General features: G+C 41.0%; 3 protein-coding genes across 4 annotated transcripts; all 3 read left to right on the top strand.

Annotated features, from left to right (window-relative positions):
* The first annotated feature begins 989 nt into the window (after nucleotides 1-989).
* On the top strand, nucleotides 990-9864 carry LOC113404399 (glutamate receptor ionotropic, kainate 2-like). Its single transcript, XM_064216214.1, has 18 exons — nucleotides 990-1136; nucleotides 3162-3310; nucleotides 3439-3594; nucleotides 3773-3927; nucleotides 4242-4438; nucleotides 4521-4633; nucleotides 4741-4902; nucleotides 5034-5252; nucleotides 5332-5395; nucleotides 5476-5621; nucleotides 6504-6665; nucleotides 6891-7090; nucleotides 7215-7416; nucleotides 7513-7598; nucleotides 8265-8346; nucleotides 8431-8479; nucleotides 8643-8758; nucleotides 9069-9864. The coding sequence occupies exons 1-18, from the start codon at nucleotides 1052-1054 to the stop codon at nucleotides 9516-9518; spliced, it is 2793 nt and encodes a 930-aa protein (XP_064072284.1). The 5' UTR covers nucleotides 990-1051; the 3' UTR covers nucleotides 9519-9864.
* Nucleotides 9865-12017: 2153 nt separating this feature from the next.
* LOC113404398 (major facilitator superfamily domain-containing protein 6-A) lies at nucleotides 12018-19622 on the top strand. Its single transcript, XM_026645274.2, has 9 exons — nucleotides 12018-12226; nucleotides 13079-13771; nucleotides 14393-14585; nucleotides 14825-14992; nucleotides 16044-16193; nucleotides 16364-16477; nucleotides 16579-16771; nucleotides 17439-17755; nucleotides 17870-19622. Exons 1-9 carry the CDS (start codon nucleotides 12144-12146, stop codon nucleotides 17957-17959), a joined length of 2001 nt encoding a protein of 666 aa, XP_026501059.1. The 5' UTR covers nucleotides 12018-12143; the 3' UTR covers nucleotides 17960-19622.
* Nucleotides 19623-21062: 1440 nt separating this feature from the next.
* LOC113404397 (uncharacterized) lies at nucleotides 21063-23355 on the top strand. 2 transcript variants are annotated; one of them, XM_026645271.2, is made up of 5 exons: nucleotides 21063-21291; nucleotides 21735-21944; nucleotides 22034-22234; nucleotides 22323-22498; nucleotides 23088-23355. In XM_026645271.2, exons 1-5 carry the CDS (start codon nucleotides 21232-21234, stop codon nucleotides 23158-23160), a joined length of 720 nt encoding a protein of 239 aa, XP_026501056.1. In that variant the 5' UTR covers nucleotides 21063-21231; the 3' UTR covers nucleotides 23161-23355. The 2 variants fall into 2 exon arrangements, with proteins under 2 accessions (XP_026501056.1, XP_026501058.1); XM_026645273.2 differs by having other exon boundaries at nucleotides 21065-21291; nucleotides 22323-22511.
* The last annotated feature ends 1456 nt before the right edge of the window (nucleotides 23356-24811 follow it).

Here is a 24811-nt window from a genome sequence, read left to right as displayed (position 1 = left end):
GGGGTTTTAAAGTTTTCCTACCGACCCAAACACACACCCACCCATCCTTTGCTTGCGTTTAGTCCCAGTTCCAAGTAAATTTCGTTATATACTCAATAATGTTGTCTTTTAAAGGATATATCTGACCACTATTAAAAGCTCTTGAAGCTACATGTTATTGAGTGGTTACATGATTAATAAATAAGATATTTATTATAACCATAACCAAATTATGTACATACATACTATAACAACTTGCGTACAATAGTACAAGAGTCTGAACTATACCGATCCTGCGTCTCAGATGTTAGTCTCTTCCGATGACGTTATTTTTTTTTTTTTAGTTCAGTTTTCGCTTCTTTCGCCAACGTCACGTACGCTGGAGAAGACACGATGGTGATTGATCGGTGCGGTCGAGAATACAGGCTTAATTTAATTTGAATGCATAATAGTAATGACGTTATACAATTATATAAATATACAGTGACATGATAATAATTATATAGAAGCGGTTTTATGATAACAAAAGAGTATTTATTCTTATTATTATTAAAAAAAAAATCCTTCATCTACTGTCTTCTTCTTCTTTTCTTTTGTGTATATATATTTTTTTATGCATACATAATAAAATTGTTCGTTGCATATTATAATTTTAATAATATTGTAGGTGAATTATTGTCGTGTATATAATTAGTTTATTAATTTATGATATTTATTTATTACACTATACAATTACACAAATACGATATAATATTCTACATAATATGTATTTATTATTTATGTAATAATATACTATACATACACAATACACACCGACATTACACTTCGTATATTTATTTTCATATTAATATTAACACAAAATATTAATACACAAGCATACTCGGGCGAAACCCGTAGTATGCGGCGGATCGGCCGAGCGACGCTTTTGTTCCGCGTCTACCCGCCGCCGCGTAATATCGTAAGTCGCCAAAGAGTGCATGGCTAATTAGTTAGTCGATCTCTCACGCTCGATGCGATTCGTTTACTGGTCTTTAATATCAAATTGTTTTCGTATTTAGTTTTAGTGATTTATATGTGTTATCGATTCTATCGGAACTGTTGCTTTCTTCTTCCGCACTCCCTGTTACCTTCTGCCTTTTTCTTTCTGTGTTCATTGTGTGCGTATTATACGAGTTACTATCAAGTTGTGGAATGTGAACATTGTTATTTCTTCCCGCTTCACACAACAACGCAAACACCTATAATATTAAATCTGGGATTTATTTATAATTATGATTACTTAAAAGTTTTGTACCAGCAAATTATTCATTTTGTCACAGAAACTTTTGATTATGGAGCTAAGTTAGAAATCATAAATTCTTATTAATTAATCTAAAATTGTTTTTGAAGATGCTACGATAAAGTTTTATAACGGGATTTTTTAGTTTAAGACCACCAAATCGAAAATACAATATATCATAATATATCAATATATATTAAAAAAAATGTTACTTTATTAGCTTATTGACTGCACGTCGTGAATGTAAATGTATTAATTTAGCAATGAAATACTAATCAATATATCCGATCTCATAAAAAAAATAAACAAACAACAAAATTACATTTGAATCATACTCTTTTAAGGCTACCATTTAATAGCCGTTTAGAAGTTATTGGTGGCCATAAAATTTATAGATCCTGCTCAGACGTAAGTTATTATACGTGTACAGAAATCAGTATTGATTATGATGAAAGTCGAAATGTTATTCTAACCCAACTAAAAAGTATCATTAAATAACTAAATTTAACTCAACATTAAAATTCAGACGTTAATTTTTATGAAAATCAAATGAATTAATGGCACCAAATTCGCGGTACAAACTCAATATTTCAGAGAGAACAACTCAAACCATACAGTACAGACCAACGAAGACTAAGGAATAATTAAATCAAATGTTTAAAAAAGAAAAAAAAAACTAATAAAAAAAAACAAAAATAATAAAATCTCTTATCTCCTTTTATTTCCTCGCTGGAGAAACGCGTCACGCGTTCCTCCCACATAAAGTGGCCGGATATGTGGGCCTCGCCGGCGCCCAAAACGCCGAGCGCGCGCTGGTGCGTTATGTATGTTTTCTCAGCGTTATTGTGATCGAATTCTTTAGCTCAAACTAGTTACACGGAAAATTCAGTCAATAAGCCTCTTTCGATTCTAGCGCTTGTTTTTTATTCGCTATTGTTGTTTATTCGCTAAGAATTACTTCATAACTATCGTAGATTAAAATATTTACTTATTGTTTTGGAATTAATGTAGTTTACATAATTAGCCTGTCTCGTTGGTCGGGAAAATTCAGATTGGCCGCCGACTTCAGTTATTCTGTACTGCTCCGTACAGTTGTCAAGCGAAAATAAAGTTACAGTTTACCGTCGAATAGCCCATTTGTTTATTTTTATTTTTAAAATAACACCACGGTTATTTTTTCATAATAGTCCTACATGCGTAGGTGAGTATTAAAGATGCTTTGACCGCGCCCGCCGCCGGTGACCATGACGCGACCTGCTTCCAGAATAGCTCTCGTCGCGAGGGCCGCGGGGGCGGGCGGCGGCTCGTGTCGCCAGTCGCCACTCGCCAGGGATGCGCTTAAATTTAAATTCGATATTTCGATTCATATTTAATGTCTCTTACTAAGTATGTTTCTTACAAAGTTTTTAGTATAACCCGATACAGCTCGCGTTCATATTGGCAACATCAGAAACAGATCAAACGTTGCTAACCATAAATTCTACAAGAACACTAAGTCTTTTTTTGTTTCTTTTATCGATATAATAATCGTTTCTAATTAATGAAACACTAACTTTTAAATCTCTAACCGAGACAATCTCCCGGCGACCGCGTGCGCTTACTCTTTAGTCTGGCCCTGCGCCGTGCGCCTTGCATCGTGCGCCGTCATGTGTTCGAGCGACCACAACGTTTGCGTAGTGTTGTTATTGTTATTTTTGCGGACTTACGATGCGCAGACACTTCAAATAGGCAAGAAAGCTTTAAATTTAATTCCCAAAAACTTGCTCAATCATCTGCATCAATAAAAGTATAAAACTATTAAATATCATATCGTTAATTTTAACGAGGTTATTTATGACTTGTATTGTCCATCGCTTGTGTCATATTTAGAAAATTATTATTTTTACATAATGGTCGTGGTCAGGTGTGGTAGAAGCTCGGCCGGAAATCGCAGTGAAGCTGGTAGCGGCCGTCAACGCTGTGCTGCGTGATCACGATGGAACGCTGCTGGAGGTGCCTGCACCTGTGGAGCCGCAGGAGCCTCTCGCTGAGCCCGGACAAATATGTTTACAAGTAAGAGAACTACTCTTAAAACGTTGATCTAAAGTTCACAATTTAAAACAAACAAAGCTAGTAAATGCCATTTGGTGTGAGTCGTTGTTATTAAATGTAGTCAGTAAACAGAAAGAGTTGACTCGTAGGCCGGTCAAGGCGCAACCGCTGTCGTCGGCGGCAGCGCGGGCGCAGACGCGGCGGCGCGCGCCGGTCTCGCCCTGCTCCTCGCAGAACCAGCGCCCGAGAACCGACACTTATCGTCTGCACTCGAACTATATCCGCACTTAGATGTTCTCGCTCGGGTAATATTAAGTTAATATTGTTTTCATTTATCGAATACAAGAAAATGCCTAAATAGAACTGAGGAAACTGTCCAGTTCCATCACACGAGATAACAATATGGAAAGACACGAGTGAGGCTCCTCCGGGATGTGATTAATAAATATTTTCTTTTAACACACGTGGTGTTGGGATAGCTAGGCGTGTGCGGCTCTATGCGAGGCCAAGGACTGGCAAAACGCCGTGGTGCTGCACGAGGGGAGTGCGCGCGTGGCGCCGCGCCTGGCGCCCGACATCGACGCGCTGGCGCTGCGAGCGCGACAGTTGCCGCCGCCGCACGATGACAATGCGCTCAGGTTACACGATCCGTTTTTATTTTACAAACAGTACAGAGCGGCACATTTAAACAAAATCAAAGACCAGACGTTGAACAGCACAGTTTCAAAAAATAAACAATACCTAATAATGCGAGTAAATGAAAAATAAGTTAAATTACAAATCTAAATCAAAAATTAACAAAATGAGTGACATTAAACTGCAATATTCGATAAATGACAATTTTGTTCACGTTGGTTCATTTGTGAGTGATACAACGTTGGATCAAACAGTAAAACTTTCGTTAAAACTTTCATCGATAACGCAACAATAACGATGTAACTGTAATTTACAGAAACCTGCTCCTGGTTCTCAAGAAGTTGGGCGCCATTAACTTCATAGTGTGGTGTGACGCGGAGTGCAGCGTGCGCGTGCTGGACGCGGCGCAGCGCGTGGGGCTGCTGGCCGACCGGCACTCCTACGTGCTCACCGCACTCGACCTGCACACGCTGCCGCTCGCAGACTACAGCTATGGGGGCGCGAATATTACTGGTTCTCTATTGTGAAATGCCCAAGGATGTAGTCCTATATCGATACGTTTCAATCAATATATCTACATATCTGGTGCTTACAGGTTTGCGTATCTTTAACGCGGAATCCAGTAAAGTGTCGAAAGCGATGGGTGCCTGGCGGGAGGAGTACGTTAAACAACTCGGCGAAACCGGAAATGAGGAAGAAATCGCCAATGTATTTATTATTTAATAAGTAGCCTATTTTCTTCTTTTTTTTAACTTGTTTCGCTATAATTTTTGTATCGTAACCATATTAACTATAACGTTAAATATCTCTCGCAGATCGTGGACAACCCTCCGACAGCAGTCCTCCTGACGTACGATGCGGCTACAATCGTAGCAAAGGCGATGAAATACCTCGACCTACCGACGGACGAACCCGGCTCCTGCGAACACGGAGCGGCCTCCTCTCACGCCGACACACTTCTAAATTATTTGCGTTCGGTAAGGAGTCGCCGAGGTCGCACATTCTCATCGATCGATCAGCTCATAACTCTCGAACGTTAAACGACGAGGAACACTCGTCACGGATAATATAAATACAAACATTAATCGAAGCAAGTTACTTTATGTAGGAAAAGTGGGAGGGTGTGAGCGGGCCGCTGGTGTGGGAGGCGGGCGGCGAGAGGCACGAGGTGCTGCTGCAGGTGACGGAGCTGGAGCGTGGTGGGAGGCTGGCACCCGTGGCTTCGTGGGCGCCGCACACCGGCCTGGCATGGCTCCCGCGAGCGCTCACGCCGTCGCCACCCGGAGGCCTCATGACCAACCGCACCTTCGCCATACTCATTGCCATGGTGAGTCAGCTATTCAAAAAATAACGTGGTTGCTTTAAATTATATTATATTTATCCTTTCTATAATGTCGTAATTTCAGAATAAGCCCTACATAATGAAGAAGCAATCATCAGATCGTCTCTTTGGTAACGATCGATACGAAGGTAAGATGAATAATAATACTTTCACAAGATGATAAATATGAAATACTTTTTCCTGTGTACCGCACGCACCGGCTGCACAGGTTTCTGCATTGAACTCATCGACCGGCTGTCGAAGCTGCTGCACTTCAACTATACGTTCGTGGAGCAGATGAACGGCGCGTACGGCGTTCGCAACAAGACCACGAATCAATGGAACGGCATGATGCGGCGTCTCATGGATGATCCCGTACTATATTTTTGTATTTAATACCTTGCAGCATACAAATACTACAAGAAATACTTGCAGTACAGTAGGAATTTACAAAATTACTCAAATGTTTATAAGAAGTAAATGTTTGGTTTGATGACCTCTAAGCTAAGGAATCCTGTACCATAACCATGCATCATAACATAACATAACATAATCAGCCTGTAAATAACCCACTGCTGGGCTAAGGCCTCCTCTCCCGTTGAGGAGAAGGTATGGAGCATATTCCACCACGCTGCTCCAATGCGGGTTGGTGGAATACACATGTGGCAGAATTTCGTTGAAATTAGACACATGCAGGTTTCCTCACGATGTTTTCCTTCACCGCCGAGCACGAGATGAATTATAAACAAATTAAGCACATGTAGATTCAGTGGTGCCTGCCTGGGTTTGAACCCGAAATCATCGGTTAAGATGCACGCGTTCTAACCACTGGGCCATCTCGGCCATGTTTATGCATCATGATTAAAAAATAAAATTATAATAAAGTTCTAACGATTCGAACAGTCGAACGATTTCGGGACATTACGAAAGCCGAGATGGCCCAAAAATGACATCACCAGAACTGCAGGCTTAAGTCCAGATCAGCGTCGCTGAATTTTCTTTTATTTTCAATTTATGTCGGACTTGGCAGTAAAGGAAAACATCGTATAACCTGCACATATTTAAATTGAAGATTACTTTAAAAATGAATATAGTGTACTTTTCATAGAGCTTATGAACATAGCGTAAGTTATAATTTAAAAGCGAAAAATCAAAAATAAATATATTATTATAAAAAGGTCAACAATTGATCAGCCTCAGTAACCAATAATCAGTCTTGCCTTAATAACATTCCTCAAGCAATGTCGTACAAAACAGGATATACAATTCGCGGTGACGGATCTGACCATAACGGCGGAGCGCGAGGAGGCGGTGGACTTCACCACGCCCTTTATGAACCTCGGGATCAGTATCCTGTTCCGAAAGCCGCAGCAGCCGGAACCCGCATTGCTAGCCTTTCTCTTGCCATTCTCTAACGGGGTATCTTTAAATATTATATTATAAACTCTGTATAAATTATTATACTTCACTGAACTAAACCGTAATAAATTCGAACAACATGCAAAATGAATAATATTAACGAGCCGAATCAACATACGATTATAAGTGTACATCACACTTACATTGATTTATAGTTTTACTCATAATGTTCACATTGAAAAGCGGTATACAAATTATAACGTTAAATTTAAACATTAATTATAGGTATGGTTGTGTCTGGGGTTAGCGTACTTGGGCACGTCACTAGTGCTGTACGTGGTGGGGCGACTATGCCCCGACGAGTGGCAAAACCCCTACCCGTGCGTGGAGGAACCGCCGGCTCTCGAGAACCAGTTCACGCTCGCAAACGCTCTCTGGTTCAATCTCGGCGCCGTGCTGCAACAGGGCTCGGAAATAGCACCAGTGTTAGTTTCGTATTTAATATCAATTAAAAACTTTATCAAAAGCGTGCGAAATCTAAATCAAATATTTTCGCTACTTATGTTTTTTTTTTTTTGATTATTTACTTTTGTAATTAATGTTATTCAGCGCGTACGGTACACGTGCGGTGGCCAGTTGCTGGTGGATATTCGCACTCGTGATCACCAGCTCTTACACGGCCAACCTAGCCACGCTGCTGGCGACCAAGTCGTCTACGGAGCTGATCAAAAACGTGCGCGATCTCGCCGAAAACGATCAGGGCATCACATACGGGGCTAAGGCCGGCGGGTCGACTTATACGTTTTTCGAGGTTGTTTATCATGATTGCATGGTGTACCTACGTACACAGAGAGCCATAACGGTAAAACTGTTAAATTCATATAAATAAACTCGGACATTGTTTCAGCTTTCCGAAAACGAGCTCTACCAAAAAATGTTCCAGAAAATGAAAGAACAGGAAATGCCTAAGAGTAACGAAGCCGGCATTCAGAAGTAATATTTCAAATCAAAACAAATCAAATCAAAACATACTTTATTCGAGTAGGCTTTTACAAGCACTTTCGAATCGTCATTTAACAAACTATTTAAAGTAAAGCTACCACCGGTTCGGAATATAGATTCTACCGAGAAGAACCGGCGAGAAACTCAGTAGTTACTCATTTTGAACATCTAAAAATACAGTCATGTTAGTTAAATACAATTAAAAAATATATATATATACATATGTATGTCATGTCTCCTGCCTGGAAGTCAACAAGCATTAACTCCACGCTTTTTATCATCAATATAATCTTATACCGAATAATATGCATTCTTTACCAATGTATTTTTTACAAATGACTTGACTCTATGAAACGGCAAAGTTAAAAATGTCTGCGGAATTTTATTATAGAAGCGGATACCTTGCCCCAAGAATGATTTATTTACGTTGCGGAGTCGGAAACTCGGCTTGTGCACATATGCTTAGAACAATGATTATCACTGATTTTATCAATGCTACTGTGAATATACATAATATTATTGTAAATATATTGTGACGCAACAGTGAGTATTCCTACTTTGTTAAAAACATCCCTACTGCGAAAATAACCAAAAATACGTTTACGTTTAGCATTTTGTTCATAAATTTGTTAATAATTCGCTTTTTCGTATTTTCAGAGTCATGACCGACAAATATGCATTTTTCGCCGAGTCTACCACAATTGAGTATACAGTGGAGCGCAACTGTGAAGTTACTAGCGTAAGTCATACTGTGTCTGCGCCGAACGTAATTGCTAAGAATGATATGCACATTCATTATAAATAATCCTGTCACAATGTCTAGGTGGGGGATCTTCTAGACAGTAAAGGTTACGGAATTGCAATGAAAAAAAGTAAGTACTATTTGATGATCTATTGCCCCCCAAATTGTCATAAAATTACTAATGATTAGGTACAATTAAAATATTTTGCCACAACTAGCACTCTACCTCAATGCTGCCATTGTTATTAGCTGAGCACCTATCCATTCATCAATCACACAATATTACATTATAGACTCAGAATACCGGCAGTCTCTGAACTTGGCGCTGCTGAATCTGCAGGAAGCGGGCGTACTGCGCGAGATGAAGTATCGCTGGTGGAAGGAGATGCACGGCGGCGGCGCCTGCCAGGTACCGGCTCCGAGAGATTCAAATGAAATCAAGATTAAATTTTAACACATCGTTTTAACTAGGCAGCAAAAGTGATTGGGCATCAAATATGTGTTTTTCCAATAATATTTCTTTTGTAAACTCATATTCGTCTGTCTGTGTACGGGATGAGTCGAATCCGCAGCATAAACTGTGTAATACTATTGTAAACGATTACAATTATAAACCACTACACACGGTACATTAGTATTACATATTTGTCGTTCAGTTTTTATGAATTATTTCACGATAAGCTTTAATGGTATCTTAACGGAGCTGGGTTTTCGTGCAGCCGTCAAATGATTACGAAAGCGAGGAACTCTCCCTGGACAACTTCATGGGACTATTCCTCGTGCTGGTGGTGGGTTGCGCCCTAGGCGTGGTGGTGTCCTGCTGCGACCTCGCGTGCTCCGCGTGGCGGCACCCGCGCGACCCCGAGCGCTCGTTCCTCGGCAGCTTCTGGTCCGAGCTTCGCTTCGTGTTCCGCTTCGAGCAGTCGGTGAAGCCCGTGCGCGGCCCGCTCAGCCCCGCGGCCAGCCCGCACGCCTCGGCCTCGGCCTCCACGCCGTCCGCGCGCTCCGGGCGCTCGGCCGACGGCGACGAGGGCGCGGGGGGCGAGGCCGGCCCGCGGCGGCCGCGCACGGCGTCGCTGCGCTCGGGCCGCGCCAGCGCGCGCCGCTCGTCCATGCACGCGGCCAGCCTGCGCCTCGCCAGGCACGCCACCACGCCCACGCCGCGCTGACGAGCTCCTCTGGCGGCGCGGTGCCGGTCCCGGACACTTCTTCGACATGACATGAGGCTAAGTTTGTTACTTCGCTAATTTCGTATCCGTTTTTCGGTTTAGTAATCTTGCTGTATAAAGATTGATCTTGCTTTTATCGTGAAAGACTATAAGAATTCTACAAACAACGAGGAAAAGGATACATCTGACCAAAACGTGAGAATAAAAGCGATTCGCGATTCAAGCGATTTAGTATTATAATGAGGCACAGCGGTGACGAAAATAGTTTGTTAATTACCATATTGAATAAATGTTATTGTTGTATTAAGAGTGTCAATGTTATTTTATTTACTTTTATGTACCTACTTTATTTTAGAATAATAATAATAAAATAAATCAATTGACCATGTTACCACATTAACCTCGTACGTATATTAACCATCGTATAAATCAATGTTATTAACTTAATTTATTTTAATAGTTCACTAATGCTACAATTTCTATATTGATGTTAATTTTATCTAATGTTCAAAACGTTTTTGTAATATTACTATATGTACGTTCAGAGTCTGTGTCTGTGTGTATAACGTAATAATATATATAAAATATACTATGAGCTAATTGTAAAAAATACAGTTGTATTCCTAATAGGCAATGTTTCAGATATGAAGAGCTAATTTTCCTGTAATTGATTTTCCGAATACTGGATTATTGCATGAAGGTTGAATAATGATTTACTAAAGTAGGTAAGCATTACGTTCCAAAACTAGCAGTTGGTAAAGGATATCCAGAAAATTATTACGAAACGAATACATTGTGTCGGGTAGGATGCATCACATTTTGTGGCTTTTATCTGTGTGGAGGACACTATTTACAGATATTTCGCCAATATCACGTGCGATGGAGAAGACACGACGGAGATTGAACGGTCGGTCTGGGTTTGAAGGCATTTTACTATTAAGTTGTAGACGCTTTGTAAGCCCATAACCTAAAGCATCACCTTTGCGAAGTCCGAAAGTTAGTGCTATTAGATTAAATTAATATTTAGACGTTCAGACAAACCTTGGCACAGTTTGTCCTAAAACAGTTTTGAAAAATTGAACGGATACTGTTTGAAAAGGACACTTATAGATATCAGTTGGCTACGTATTATTTGATAAATCATTAAAAATGTTATATTTAGCCGATCGTGTGGTCTTTTTCTCGTATTTAAAAAGATTGTAAAGTGCCAATATGCGCAGCAAGTATTTTCAAAAAAGCAATCTGTTCCATACCGCTTGTCCCGACCCGTGTCGTACGACAGAGAAAGTTTCAAGTCTTGGAGGCAAATATCTACATTTCCCTATTTAAATATTTTTTCGGGCGATAAGGTTTTCACCTCCTAAACCTTTACGGAACGAGACAATATAATCCCATCAGTTAAATTCAGTTGATCTAGGTTTTTACGTTTCTTTTTTAGTAATTCAATTCAGTTTAATTCATTTTAAGCTATTTTGTAGGTAACCTTTTTTTGTATATGATGTCCACCAAAGACGCCAACACCGGTGCTCTCCATGTTCCCTCACCCATATAATCAAATGAACGAGATCCGAAACAAGCGAAGACGGAGAGCTGGCGCAAGACCAGTGGCTGGTATTAACACTGTTATGTACCTTGCAAACTCTTCGGTCCGTTGGCTGGTAGCAAAGTAACAATGTGTATCAGCGAAGGTGATCAGTTGCCACCTGATGACACTTTAGTCTTCTGCCTTCTTAAAATTAAATTTAAAAGTGAATATCATTAACTATGAATTAATAAATAATGATCATTAACACATGTATTGTAAATCGATATTTTTTTTAGTTGTTTACGTTTTCGAAGTAAAGTAGTCCCAATCCCGCGCAGGGAAAACGTTCATTAATATAAACATATAATAGCTACAAAAATACGAAATATGTTGTTTAAATAATCCAATAAGTAGCAAGCCAAGCTGTCGATACGCCTGTGCTCCGCTAACGCGGCTCACCTTACGTCCAGCGCCTTTCTTCGTTCGAATTAATTAAACATAATATTTATAACATTGGTGTTCTCATTTAATTTTTCTTTTCTACATAAACTAACGTACAATTTTGACGAGTATTCTGTAGATATTATGTAGATCTACAAATTCGGAACGTAACGTTCTGTGCATTTATTATAGTTTTGGCAGCTCTAGTATTCATAGACCGTCCGGAAACTCCAAACTTTAATAATATGAGAGTTACATATTAATCGGAATTGTACAAACAAATAAGATGAATAACATCAATACGATTTATTTTATCGTATCACCAACCTGTTTATTCGAATTGTATTTTAGTATAATTTGGATATATATCAAGAATAAACAAATCTCGCAAGTCGCAAGCCCCGCCCGCGCCACCTTCGAGACGTGTAAGACGATGTAGGACCTGAGGGTGAGCAGTAGGTGCGATGTTACTGCTATGAAAATGTCGATCGCAAAGAGCGTTTCGAGTGTAGCTGAGGACTCGTCGAGTGACGTCATGGGCGGTGGAGGCTGCGCGCGGCGGCGCGGGCGCGCATGCGCGGCCGTATCGACTGGGCCGGCAGCGGGTGGTGGCGAGCGAGCAGGCACGGCAGTCGGGCGCCCGCCGCCGCTCGCTCAGAATGGAGGCGCATCAACAGACCGCGCCGCCCGTCGCGCGCCCTCTCGTCAACCCCGATGAGTATGGCGAAGTCGACACCTCCAGGTGCGCGCATCTCTATTTATATCCTCGAGAGTATAAACCTTCCCTTGACACTGCTATATCCTTTTCACGACACCCGTACCATTCCGATCGCAAGCCAAAACAATATTGTGTCAAGAAAATCTCTAAATTACGAGAAACTACGCTTTAGACCTATCTGTAATTAGTAATATTATTATATACTTTTTTTCTGTTGTCGCCTTTTTTTAACATTCGTCCCTAAATATATGTTTTTAAATGGCGCATACCTACATACAGATACAAGCAATGGTTATCTGCTACGTACTTACATATCTTATCGACATAATGTTTTATAATGGCGTTCATAAGAAACGAGACAAGGCTAACTTAGTGACTCCATTTTATCTGAAACTCTTGAAGTTGTTAAATAAACTCATCAAACGAGAAATATATGCCCACTGTTAGACGTTAGTTTGGTATTTATTGATCTTAGCGTTACCGCGCTCGTTGCTAGAATATTGTTACAGGTGTGGCCTTGGTAAAAAGTTGGAGCTTACCAAAATCTGACGAATCATTTAAAGTCCACACATTTCCGAAAGTAATAAAGGCATTCGTGTAATCTTCCGAAATGGTAATTATTTTATATGTGTCAAGGTCGATGTCAAATTACAATGGAATCTTTAGTGAAATTAAAAGAGTAAATTAGATTTCCAGTTCATTTGTTTCACTACGGTGTTCGTTATGTGTATGTGTTTTTTATCAGCTGAGCGTAAATTATTGAAAGGAAATAACTCATATTAACTTGTATTCTATAGAAACCTATCAAAACAGGTTGCAGCAGTATTGCTTGGTCAAATGATATACTCATGGCGTAAAAATCACGTCACCTTTCAGGTATCCCGCGCCTAAAGAGGCAACTCACAAGGTTCGCGGCCGCAGCGACCTGCTCGAGCTGATCTGCGGCGCTGGGACGGTCGACCCCGAGCTGTTGACCGTTAAGACGTTCTATTTCTTTTTCTACTCGGCCTTTGGCTCTCTCTTCCCACTGATGGGCGTATACTTTAAACAAATGGGTATGAACGCAGGGCAATGTGGCCTGCTCATCGGCACGAGACCTTTCGTGGAGTTCCTATCGGCGCCATTTTGGGGTGGCCTGGCGGATAGATGGCAGAAGGGAAGAACACTATTGCTGGCGTCCCTCAGTGCATGGATAGTATTCACGTTACCTCTGAGCTGGGTACAGCCGACAGCGGTGTCATGCGTGCAGCCAGTTAACGATAGCGTCTATCGGCTGGTGTCACCGCGTTACGACGAAGACTGGCCCACATCAACACGCCACTTCCGCTTGCCCTCGGCTGGGCGCGAGGGTTCGCCGCTATCGGTTTCTGATGCTGAAAACTATAATCCCGACACTAACTCCAACTGGGTCACGCCCTTACATTCTTATATTGTATACAGCACGCCCGACATTCAGAAAACATTTTTCCTGCTATTACTGCTCGTCGTCATTGGAGAATTCTTCAGCGCACCAGCGATCACTTTAGCAGACTCTGCTGTTATAACTTTACTGGGAGAAGACGCCGACAGGTAAGACCCTACGTCTAAACCTAACCGTAACATGTCAATGTAAGTTGACGAAAATCTTATCCTAAGATCGAATGCGTCAAATAAAATCAAAACATAATATTATTTATTCAAGTAGACTCATAAAAGCACTTTTGAATTGTCACGTTACACTGTCGAACTAAATGTAAAGCTACTACCGGTTCGGAAAATAGATTCTATTGAGAAGAACCAACAAGAAACTCACTTTTCCACAATTTTAATAATAGAGTAATCACTAAAACAATTACATTTTTGTATAAGACAGGTCTTGAAATTAATAAATACTAATACCACGCTTTTTATCTTTAATATAATCTTGTATAGAGTAATATGCCTTATTTATCAATGTTTTTTTGACATGAGCTTTAAATTATTTAATAGGCCAAGTTGAAATAACTGTGAAATCTTATTATAGAAACGAATACCGTGCCCCGGGAATGATTTATTAACTTTGCGAAGTCGGAAACTATGTGTTATTAGTTTATCTTTCATTTCCTTGTTTATGTATTGAAAACATTATACGTTGAAAACATACTAGGCAGGTTTTAAAACAAATACGTTTATTTTCATAAGACTGATACTAGAATATCGCATTCTGGACAGGTACGGACACCAACGAATGTTTGGTTCACTGGGTTGGGGCTTGGCGATGTTCTTTGTTGGTATCGCATTGGACCACAGTACAGCTTTCAGCACGCATCCTTGTGGAGGTCCGCAACGCTATGAGAAAAATTACACTATCTGCTTCGCTACGTTCTCGGTGCTGATGGGTGCTGCACTAATAACTGCTACCCAGGTGTCCTAACTAACATATACTTTAAACTAACAATAACTCAACTGACGCATTTGCTTATAAAATCTGAACTTTTAAAATAATCTGTGCACATTAAAGATGAAAGCATATTTTGAAATTAACGAATCCAGCTATAGGAGAAAATGTTTAATTTGAATTTTAAAATCGTTCATAAAATACACGAATCTTCCACATAGCCAATAAGACATATTCTGGAATAAAAATGAAATTACCTGCACTAGATCAAGTTCAAGTACGAGACGATAAGCGTAGAGACTCCACCAGCTCCCGCACCTTCCGAGCCAACCCACGAAGAACGCTTGCAAGAGCAACTCGCGGAGCAGCTCCAACTTCCTGGTCTCGACACAAGCGCTCCACCGCTTCGTCAACCGGCTTTGGAACATGCTAAGGTAAACATTTCTCAATAAATTCGATATTCTGTTATCATTTCGAAGAGACGAAAGATAGAAAACAGAGATAACCGCCCGGGTGATGCTTATGAGAAAAGCCAAAAACTGTTTATTCTTCGAAATTGTTTTTTTTTCATAACTATCTTTTGAACTAATTAATGGCAAAACACTCCTAATTTCTACATTTGAATTAAAATTAGCGTATAAAAGTAGTAAAAACTGTAACTAGGTCAAAAAATTCGATACACTTTTTCGCTGGTCACTGCAACAGCGTTGAGATTATCCATATTGAAATAATACTGGAACTGCGCCTTCAACTTAATTGTTAAGTCTATAACCAAATTGACCAGCGATAGTTCGCGATGTATTTGCAATTTCTAACAATATACACATATCTAATTCAATTTTCTAGGTATTGTGAGGTATATACATATGTATATCATATTTATTACATTATTCGTTTTTTTTTGGAACAACGCATAGTTATACTTTTATAAAAGGGACCCAACACAGAAAAATAAAAAATATATATAAAACAAAAATAAGGTACTTACGGCCAAAGTCTGTTAAAAATCCAGCCGTCGAGATCGTCCCGCCGATTTTCTTTCGGCGGTTCCTCACAGGATGAAAGTATTTCTCTCGTTACTATAAGAAGATTTTGACTTTCAATAAGAAGTGCATCTTAACCGATGATTTCGGGTTCAAACCCAGGCAAGCACCACTGAATATTCATGTGCTTAATTTGTGTTTATAATTCATCTCGTGCTCGGCGGTGAAGGAAAACATCAACATATGTATTCTACCAACCCGCATTGGAGCAGCGTGGTGGAATATGCTCCATACGTTCTCGTCGAAGGGAGAGGAGGCCTTAACCCAGATGTGGGAAATTTACAGGCTGTTAATGTATGCAAATGTCAAAGTCAACGTCGAACAAGAGCTTGATTTTACACATGGTTCAAACAACAATACAAAAGAAAAGTTTCTGCATGAAAATCAACGAATACTAATTCTGCAATTTTTTTTATTATTTGAATTATATGTGTCGCTACAGGTGTTCGCACAGACCACTCGCGAGATGCCAGAGTGGGTGACGGTTCTGAAGCAGTTCCAGAACGTGAAGGCGGCTTCTTTCCTCCTCGTCGCCTGGTTCATGGGTTTCGGGATAGGCCTCATCTTTACATTTCTTTTCTGGCATTTGCAGGTATTAACACTAGCAATATAGTTTCGCCTTTAAAATGAAAATAGTGTTTTATAAAATTTATACATTCCATAGACTTTTTGAGATTATTTATATTCAAAGGGATTTTAATAGTAAAATGTAGTTCGTAGTTAAATAATGGATTGCTCTCGTGACTGGTGTATTTTCCGCAGGATATCGGCGGCTCTCCCACGCTCTTCGGCGTCGCCTCCGTCATCAACCACATCTCGGAAATCTTTGCTTATTTCTTTAGCTTCAAACTGATTACGCAAATGGGACACGTTAAAGTAATTATATATACTGTACAAAAGCTTCATTATTTCAATAGTAATTATGATTTATCTAGATACATTTTCTAATTTGTGTAATTCTTCCAATGTGCCTCTAGGTTCTGTGCCTAGGTCTGGCGGGCAACGTGGTCCGGTTTCTGTACATCTCGTGGCTCACGCTGCCGTGGTGGGTTCTACCCTTCGAGTTCGTGCAGGGCGTGACGCACGCCGCCGTCTGGGCCGCATGCTGCTCCTACATCGCCCACGGTGCCCCTCCGAACCTGCGCTCCTCCGCTCAAGGCGTATTGCAAGGTTCTGCCGTTAACACAGACATATGCAAACAGACAGACAGCGCAGATACGTATTGCGATAGAGACACATCGAGACACCGCGGCGCCGTAAACAAGCTTTGTATCTGTTTTATCTGATGAGTTTTTTCTTTAGTTTATTTTAATGTACAATACAAAAGAGTTGAGTTTCAACTCTGAGATGGTTTAGGTAAATCATCATGTAATGGGATTAAAACCTGCGATATAATTAGTCAACTATTTTTTCTAAAATGAAATTACCTCGTAATATATCTCTTACTATGATTACAAGTTACTTACACGTCGAACGTGTGCGTTATGTTTTTACACTTAGGTACCCTCTATTTGTTACTAATATTGATCTCGCTAAATGACTTACGATATTTTTGTTGAAGTGTGTAAATAAATATCTTAAACCTCAATGGATTCGCCAGACGAAGCAAAAGATCCGTTAGTTGAAATAGACTCATTATCTATTATTATCTACTCAGCCGACAAAATCTGAATAATATATTTTTAAACTACCTTCTTACAAATGCAAAGTTTCAAATTAACGAAATTATCAGGACTAAGTTAAAATCATTTTTCTAGATATGCTCACATGCTGAATTCGGAAGTGAGCTGATAAAAGCGTGTTAAACATAAACATGAGCCACCTCCCGCTCGCACAGGCCTGCACCACGGGCTGGGCCGCGGCTGCGGCGCGGTGCTGGGCGGCATCGCGGTGGCCAAGTGGGGCACGACGCGCACTTTCGCGGGCTACGGAATTCTGTGCGGAGTCGCCCTCGCCGCTTTCGCCTTTGTGAACTTCCGAGGCGGCGACGCCGACGCGCCGGTGGCCGGGGCCGCCATCGACGAGGAGGCGCGAGCGGTGGCCGAGGCGGGCGTGCTCGCGCCGCACGGCGTGCCCTCCAACCCGCTACCCCGCGCCCTGTCCTCCACGCGCCTCGCTGACCTCGCACATCACGACAACTACGGCGCAACACAGGTGCGTCTGATACACACTTAAACCGTAAATCTTGCTAGCACTGCCTTCCCCGGATCGATGAAACCGATGACCGAACTGGTATCCTATACTCGATGTCCATCCACTGTGTTGCAGAGCTACAGCGGCGCAGACAGCCTGAGCGTGCCGGGGGCGGCCCCCGCGCGCCCCGCCAACCCCTTCCTGTCGGAGCCCGCCTACAGATAGACGCCTCGCTCCGACGGCCTCCCGTCGCCACCTTCGGGATTCATACAACAGTATTACTTTTCGCTGCACGTATTATCCTAGCGAACGCGACGACTACACTAAAGCCATCACTAGAACGTATTCTGCCGATAGTTCCTGTGGCGCGGCGCCAGGTGACCGCTGCGTTGATGAATTTGTTACATATGGCAGAAATGTAGTAAAAACTGCACCGAATGCGATGCTTTCACGTTGCGTTTGAAGATACTTTAAATAGATTAAAAGGAAGTGACGTCTTATTTTAAAATTCGGAACTTCTATTAAAGCGATATAAATTCGCTTGTCCTTTTACGTAGTGCCGAAGTATCTTAAATAAGTATGCACATATAGGCAAATAATATTTTATAAAACAAATTTATTTTGTTTAATTATTGAAAAGCGTATCTCAACCGCCTTGAATAAGAGAATATTTCGCAAGTATAGTGCATCGATAAAATTAAATCTCAAAGGAACAATGCCGTGTAGCTCCGCACACTCCGCAACAGTATAGGAGTACAATGTGTTGGCTATATACAGCCAAGACAAGCAGCACGTATTTATACGAACGTGACCTCATCATTATTAGCACTAGTTTCCCACAACACTCAGTTCTTACATTTTAAGCGCTCTTGACGTAATGTGGTCGGTGTGACTTAAGTTTACAACGAATTATTAAGTAAACATGTGGCACGTAAACTCCGAGCACAGCGATACCAAACCACGATGACGACCTTATCAGCCACGCGCCAAGGTATCCCGAGGAGTGTCCCTCTACAGCGTGTCACGTCGCGCCAAGTCCTGGTCCTTGTAGATAGGTGTAAGATTTCGTGTTAGGTGTTAACAATAACCACCTACATATATTTCGATGTGATGTCTGTATTCTTACCGTAGTAGAAATTAACCTTTATTTACAAACTAAATCATTACGATAACTAGCTTACTAAATATATTACGGGCTTCTTAGTGCGGCATTCGTTGCCTAATGTTCATGCAAACTGCAGGCCCTCGGCGCGTCACGACTCACGCGTGGCTCGACGCGATCTTCTATCTAATAGCTCAAACTCGCTGTTGTAACGTATAGTGCGTGCTATCGGTGTATCGTAAACTAGGTAATATATCTAAGATTATATAAAGAATACTCTATATTAATACGTTATAATATCAATTATTATACCTACTGTTGACAACAAAGGGCTCCATCATTATACAGCTGTACTCTAGCCTAAGCCTCTCTTCGTGATGGCGCGCCCGCACGTCGCGTCACCCGCAGCCTGCTCACTGCAATGTTATCGTGACTCGTGACGAATGTAATCGCCCGCCGCAATTCAATAAGAAGAGGGAGTCGATTCATATTGTTGTGTAAATGTACAAGTTTTTTAATCGAGTTCATATCATGGTGTGATGAGTTAGATGTACGCATAAGTTAGTAGCGGAGCCGGCGCCGCTCCGGGTCCCGCTGCCGTCGACGGACCGGCAGCGTCGCGCCGTTTCCTCTATGTTTTTGTTGATAATGTAGACATTTAAATCGATAGACATATGACTATATGTATACATTTGTTGTAAAATTACTCTTAGCGATGTGAGCGCGGCACAGTTATATATTTTTGCACTGCGCGGGGCGGCGCGGCGCGGTCGCCGCTCGCCCTCGCCGTCGCGGGAGGCGGCGCGGCGTTGCGCGGCCTGCGACGATCTTCAATTTCAAATATATGATAATAAATGTTGAAACATTCATCTTGTGTTTTATTGAAGCTCTATTCATACTCCTCTGTCAATCCCCATCCCCGCTTTAACCTAACAAGTATTTGTCTGTCCTTCCCAGAATTCGATCCTTATGGCGACACTATTGAATGGTGTAATAATAATACACATTGTGTTTTCTTATTCAAAATCAGCGGGATCGAATCCTGGGCCTGCGGTACGACTGGTATGTTCAGCCACACGGTGACAGCCACGCAGAATCTAGGTAATTTAGTAATTATCTATTGCCTGTGTTACAAGAGTGTTTTTTTAACTTTGACAATTTGTAAATTAAATTCTTTTGTTGAGAAAAACTAATTGGATTTCTTTTTGTTATTTACCTTAGATACCTTTTGCCTAATGCGTCGATCCGACCAGATCTTTAAGAAGATCGGATTGCGAGTATTTAATAATACAGTGTTTTTTCCGATCGTTTTAAAGCCATTCGGTTTTCTAGCGGATCGACTGGGTGACCTCAGGAATCGGATCACGAAGATTGTAAACTACGAACTGTAAACAACATAATTATGATGTTTACGTAAGACTGTGATCGGGCCATGATCGCAACTTGAACTCTGATTAGTTACGAGCAATCTATTATGTAAACACGTTCAATGTGTACGAGTATCATCGCGGCACTTGCTATGTAATTTGCTTGGATTATTTGCTTGGATCAGGTGAACCATTTTTCAGGTTCATACAAAATGGATACAAAGATGTTAAACACAACGTGTGGGCGAGTATCGCAATTGGCATCGTTCGACACATTTTCTTGATCCAGTTACTAGCGACCCGCCCCGGCTTCGCGCGGGTGCAATGCTGATACTAAATACATACAGATTGTCTTACAACACTCACAGTTTATTATTTAAATTACATGCTGTATAAAACCATATTGATCTATATTAAATGCACAATCTATTTAAGGTACTTAATTGGATAAGGATTAATGCTGTATTGCTTAAAATCGCTTCGAAAATAAGCCATTATTTCTCATAAAAAGTGTCAAAGATAACTACGAGACAGGGCACGGGGCGTACGGAAGATATTACGATAAGTACTAAAACAAACGATGTCTATAAAGACAGAACTGTAATAAAGTTTTAACAACACATATATTGTATGTACCTATATATATTTATTGATTTATAAAATAAATTCCACAAAATTTGAATTAGTCATTGTGAGTAAATTTGATACGAAACCGAAACTCCTATCTCGGCGATAAACACAGATAGCCGCTAGCAGCTGATTTATTTTTACGTTCACTGATAACCGTGATAAGGACCTTACTTTGTCGCATTTACCACAAACGCTTTGGCTGAGGCCGAGTTTCGAGCGAGTGGCGCGAGTGATTCATATTTGAAGTATGGACCAACAATTCCCTAATATTTGTATTCATTAAACGGTTTCTCAGCGAATGTCATGTTGTATGTGGAGGAGCTCTCGGTTATGTTCCTGTAGTGCTCCCCTCGTGTGGTGCTGCACTGTGGCGTGGTGGTGTACCGTCGAGTGCCAACATGGGGTGTGTCGCGCGCGCCGTGCCCACCGCTTTCCTTCACATCAATCTCTTATTGATGGTGCGTTACAAAATATCAATCACAACATATATTTAATTCCATTTGCTTTTGTATAAACCTAGCTAACCTCCCAATTATTTTTATCAAAGAGATCCAAAACTTTCCCAAGTCTTAATTCTTATTTTTGACTCAAATATACTGTTTACGAGTATTTTTTTTTAAAAAATTAGTAATTCCGTATGCTGTGTCAATATATTTATAGTTGTATGTTTTCATTTCAAAACTTGATTCAGAACACGACCATTTGGGTCACGTGGGTACCCTAACTCACGCACGGCCCCTTTACAGATAAGGCAATATCGTTTGTTACTGCTAATAGCAGGTAGTTCACATTGTAAATAACAATAGAATGAAACAATGTTTTTAAATATATGCTCCTTTTCCAAACAATCATACGTCATTTCGACACCATATCATCGAACACCACTACTTCTGCTCCACAGTTATTCGCGGGTGCGATTCTATCAGCTGCAGCGCGTCTTAAGTGGGACCCCAGCGCTTACATCGCGGCGCGGGAGTTGTTCTCGCTGGAGTACCGCACGGCTGCCGTCATGCTGCCTGCCAGCGGATTTAGCATCATGCTGTTAGCGCATCTCGCGCTAACAGCATTGCGTTGCCGCCGACTGAGCCTTCGACGCGTACTTCTTATATTGGTATCTATTCACTATTTTATATAATCATACAATATACGTTTATATTTCTATAATCATAAGATTACCTAAACGTAATGTAATGCGATCAGTACGCGACCACCACGTTCTTGGTCGTCTGGTGCGAGGTTGTGTGGGGATGCTGGGTGACGTACCGCGTGCTGCGCTGGATGCGCGGGAAGCAGGCGGCCGAGCTGCGACACGCGCTGCAGCTGAGCGACCACCTGCACCCACTGCTACAGCACCTAGCGCACTATCACCCCCTGCCCGAGAAGGTCAACCAACTCATGGAGGTATGCGATACAATATACGAAATGAACAAGTAAAAGCCATCGTCATAGGTCCGACTCAAGGAAACGAATAACGAATTGACACGTGCAGGAGGCGGAGAAAGACCTGCCAAGCAACGTGTACGTGCTCGCATGCGCCAGCGGCATCATGGTGGGGCTGCAGGCCTTGTCCGCCGCGTTGGCGCTGCTGGCCGCCCGCGGCGCGCGTCGGCCCCGCGCACGCGCACTCGACGCTCACAGCACGGTCACTACCACCACCCCGCTTAGGTCCGCAGACGATGTAATAATTACGTAATAGTTATTATCACGCATGTTCGTGCGTAAAATTAATCTCGTTCTTTAAATTGTTAAAAAATTACAATCCATTCGTACCGAAAAAGGAGTACTACAGATAACAACCCCGATAGCTTTGCTTCATTGCGTGCTACAAAAAGTTCATAAATAAAATATATTTATTGCATTTATATGCTCCACCAAGCTTGGAACACAACAACACCGAGCACTGTTGTTTGGCGGTGGAATATCTGATGAGTGGGTGGTAGGGTACCTACCCAGACGGGCAGGCACAAAGCCCTACCGCCGAGTAATATATTTGAATATAACACTATTCCACCTAACTACTTATTCTACCTACTTTTGCCCTCCAAGGACGGCAACGACTTCGCCGACACCCAAAACGCCATCGCCAGCCAGTGCACACGTGTTGTTGTGCACATTTATAGCTAACGTTCTTCGTACCTAATTTGATTCGGACGAAAAATCGTGTTAGATCTTGCTCGTGTATGAGTAAGTAAAGCGCTTATCTATATGCTAAATGCGAATTATTTTCGTTCAACTAGAAGTGTATGTTATATAGTTGTAGGAGAGGCGACGGCGAGAAGTCTCCCCTGAGGGCGGTGTACCGGAACGGTCGCCTGGTGATGGTGTGAGTGTCCCCAGTAACTGGTACTTCGTGGTGTCAGTGAACACTTCGAGTAGTGGTCGCTCCGCTAGCGACACAGGCACAGACAAATCTTTGAAGACTGAATATGACTGCGTGCAGTGTGAATTATAACATATTTCTTATAAGTTATACATTTATATTTATGAATAGTGAATTAAACTCATTTGCATACTTTTATGAACGTATGTGGTCTTTTATTAAATAACAATACTTATATACGACACGCAGAATATTGATAATAGGATTCTGTGATTGCTCCCGACATAGGCTATTGGAAACACCAATAACCTATTGGTGTTTTGATTCCCTATAAAAACTAAAGGAACTCAACAGTTTATTTTATATAAGGGTTAGTCTGCTACGTCTGCGTTAAAATAGGAGTTACATAAAAAAAATCTTATAATTCATGTCCAAATCTACATAAATGGTATTTTTTATATTATATAGTTAAAAGTAATTATGATGATATAGTCACTATCCCTGACATTGAATGTTTCAAAACAAATAATTTATCAAAACAGACAGAGATATCTCAATATAATTGTGTAACTTTAACCTACTAGCTAAAGAATCATTGAGTTTATTTAAAGAAATCAAGATATTAACTGTTGCTTCTCAATATATATTCCAAAATTTTATATATATAACGGGGCGAGATTACTTTGAATGTTGATTTGGATAATTAATGAATAGTTGGCAATAATGTTTGATGGCTGATTTACTTTTAAGAGCGGGCACCCCGAATGGAGTTGTAAGTGTCATGGCAACGCGAGTCGTTGTTTTGACAAGCGATTCGAAGGCGATGGTTGCTTGCAAACCCATTTGCTCTTAATCGAGATGAATTATTGTAATCCTTTGATATTTTTGTGGTTTACGATTATTGAATCAATTAATACAGTGATTAGACGATATTAAATACGTTTTATTTTGTGAATATCGCCATTGCACGCCCACATACTCCACCAAATGCCGGATTAATCCCCGAACCCAACTGTTCGGCATCCTGCTCCTCCGACATATATATATGTGCGTGTATGTACGGAAAAATATTAATGATTTTATCAGAAAACGTGATACTCATAGCAACGGTACATGGAACAAACACAAACTCCTGTTACTCGATTGCAGAGTCAGTATCTCTTTTGTGGGGCAATGTATACGGTTCTACAACAGGATCCCAGAAAGCGTTCAAAATCCTGGTGTGCGAAAGGTTATAGAATAAATGAGTTTATGGTCGATAGACCATGGGAATGAAACGACCGCCTCCTGGATATTTTATGTGATATTGAATATTTGTAAATAATAAAATTGACAAAAAAAGACCCGCTGAGTTTCATTCGCCGGTTCTCAGGTCTGGGTATTTTCTGTTTAATCGTACAGTAGTGTTTAATTTGACAATCAATAAGTAAGTGTAATGCTTCTATATTTAAAAGAGGAATTTGATTTGATTGGATTCGAAATACCACACCGGATACCACAACATTTTTAAAAATTACTCTAGACTCTCTCAAGCTGCAATAGAATTTCCATCTGTGACCCTTAAAGGCAGACTCAGCGTATGCTGCGGTTAGGGTAGTTCGACAAATAACTGATATTGAGACTGTTCGCTTATAACATTTTGCTTATTGTTTACATTA

This window comes from Vanessa tameamea, chromosome 11, assembly GCF_037043105.1.
Source record: "Vanessa tameamea isolate UH-Manoa-2023 chromosome 11, ilVanTame1 primary haplotype, whole genome shotgun sequence".
In the NCBI taxonomy this organism is placed as follows: domain Eukaryota; kingdom Metazoa; phylum Arthropoda; class Insecta; order Lepidoptera; family Nymphalidae; genus Vanessa; species Vanessa tameamea.
Note: the sequence above shows the minus strand (reverse complement) of the source record. Positions and strands in the feature narration are given on the sequence as shown.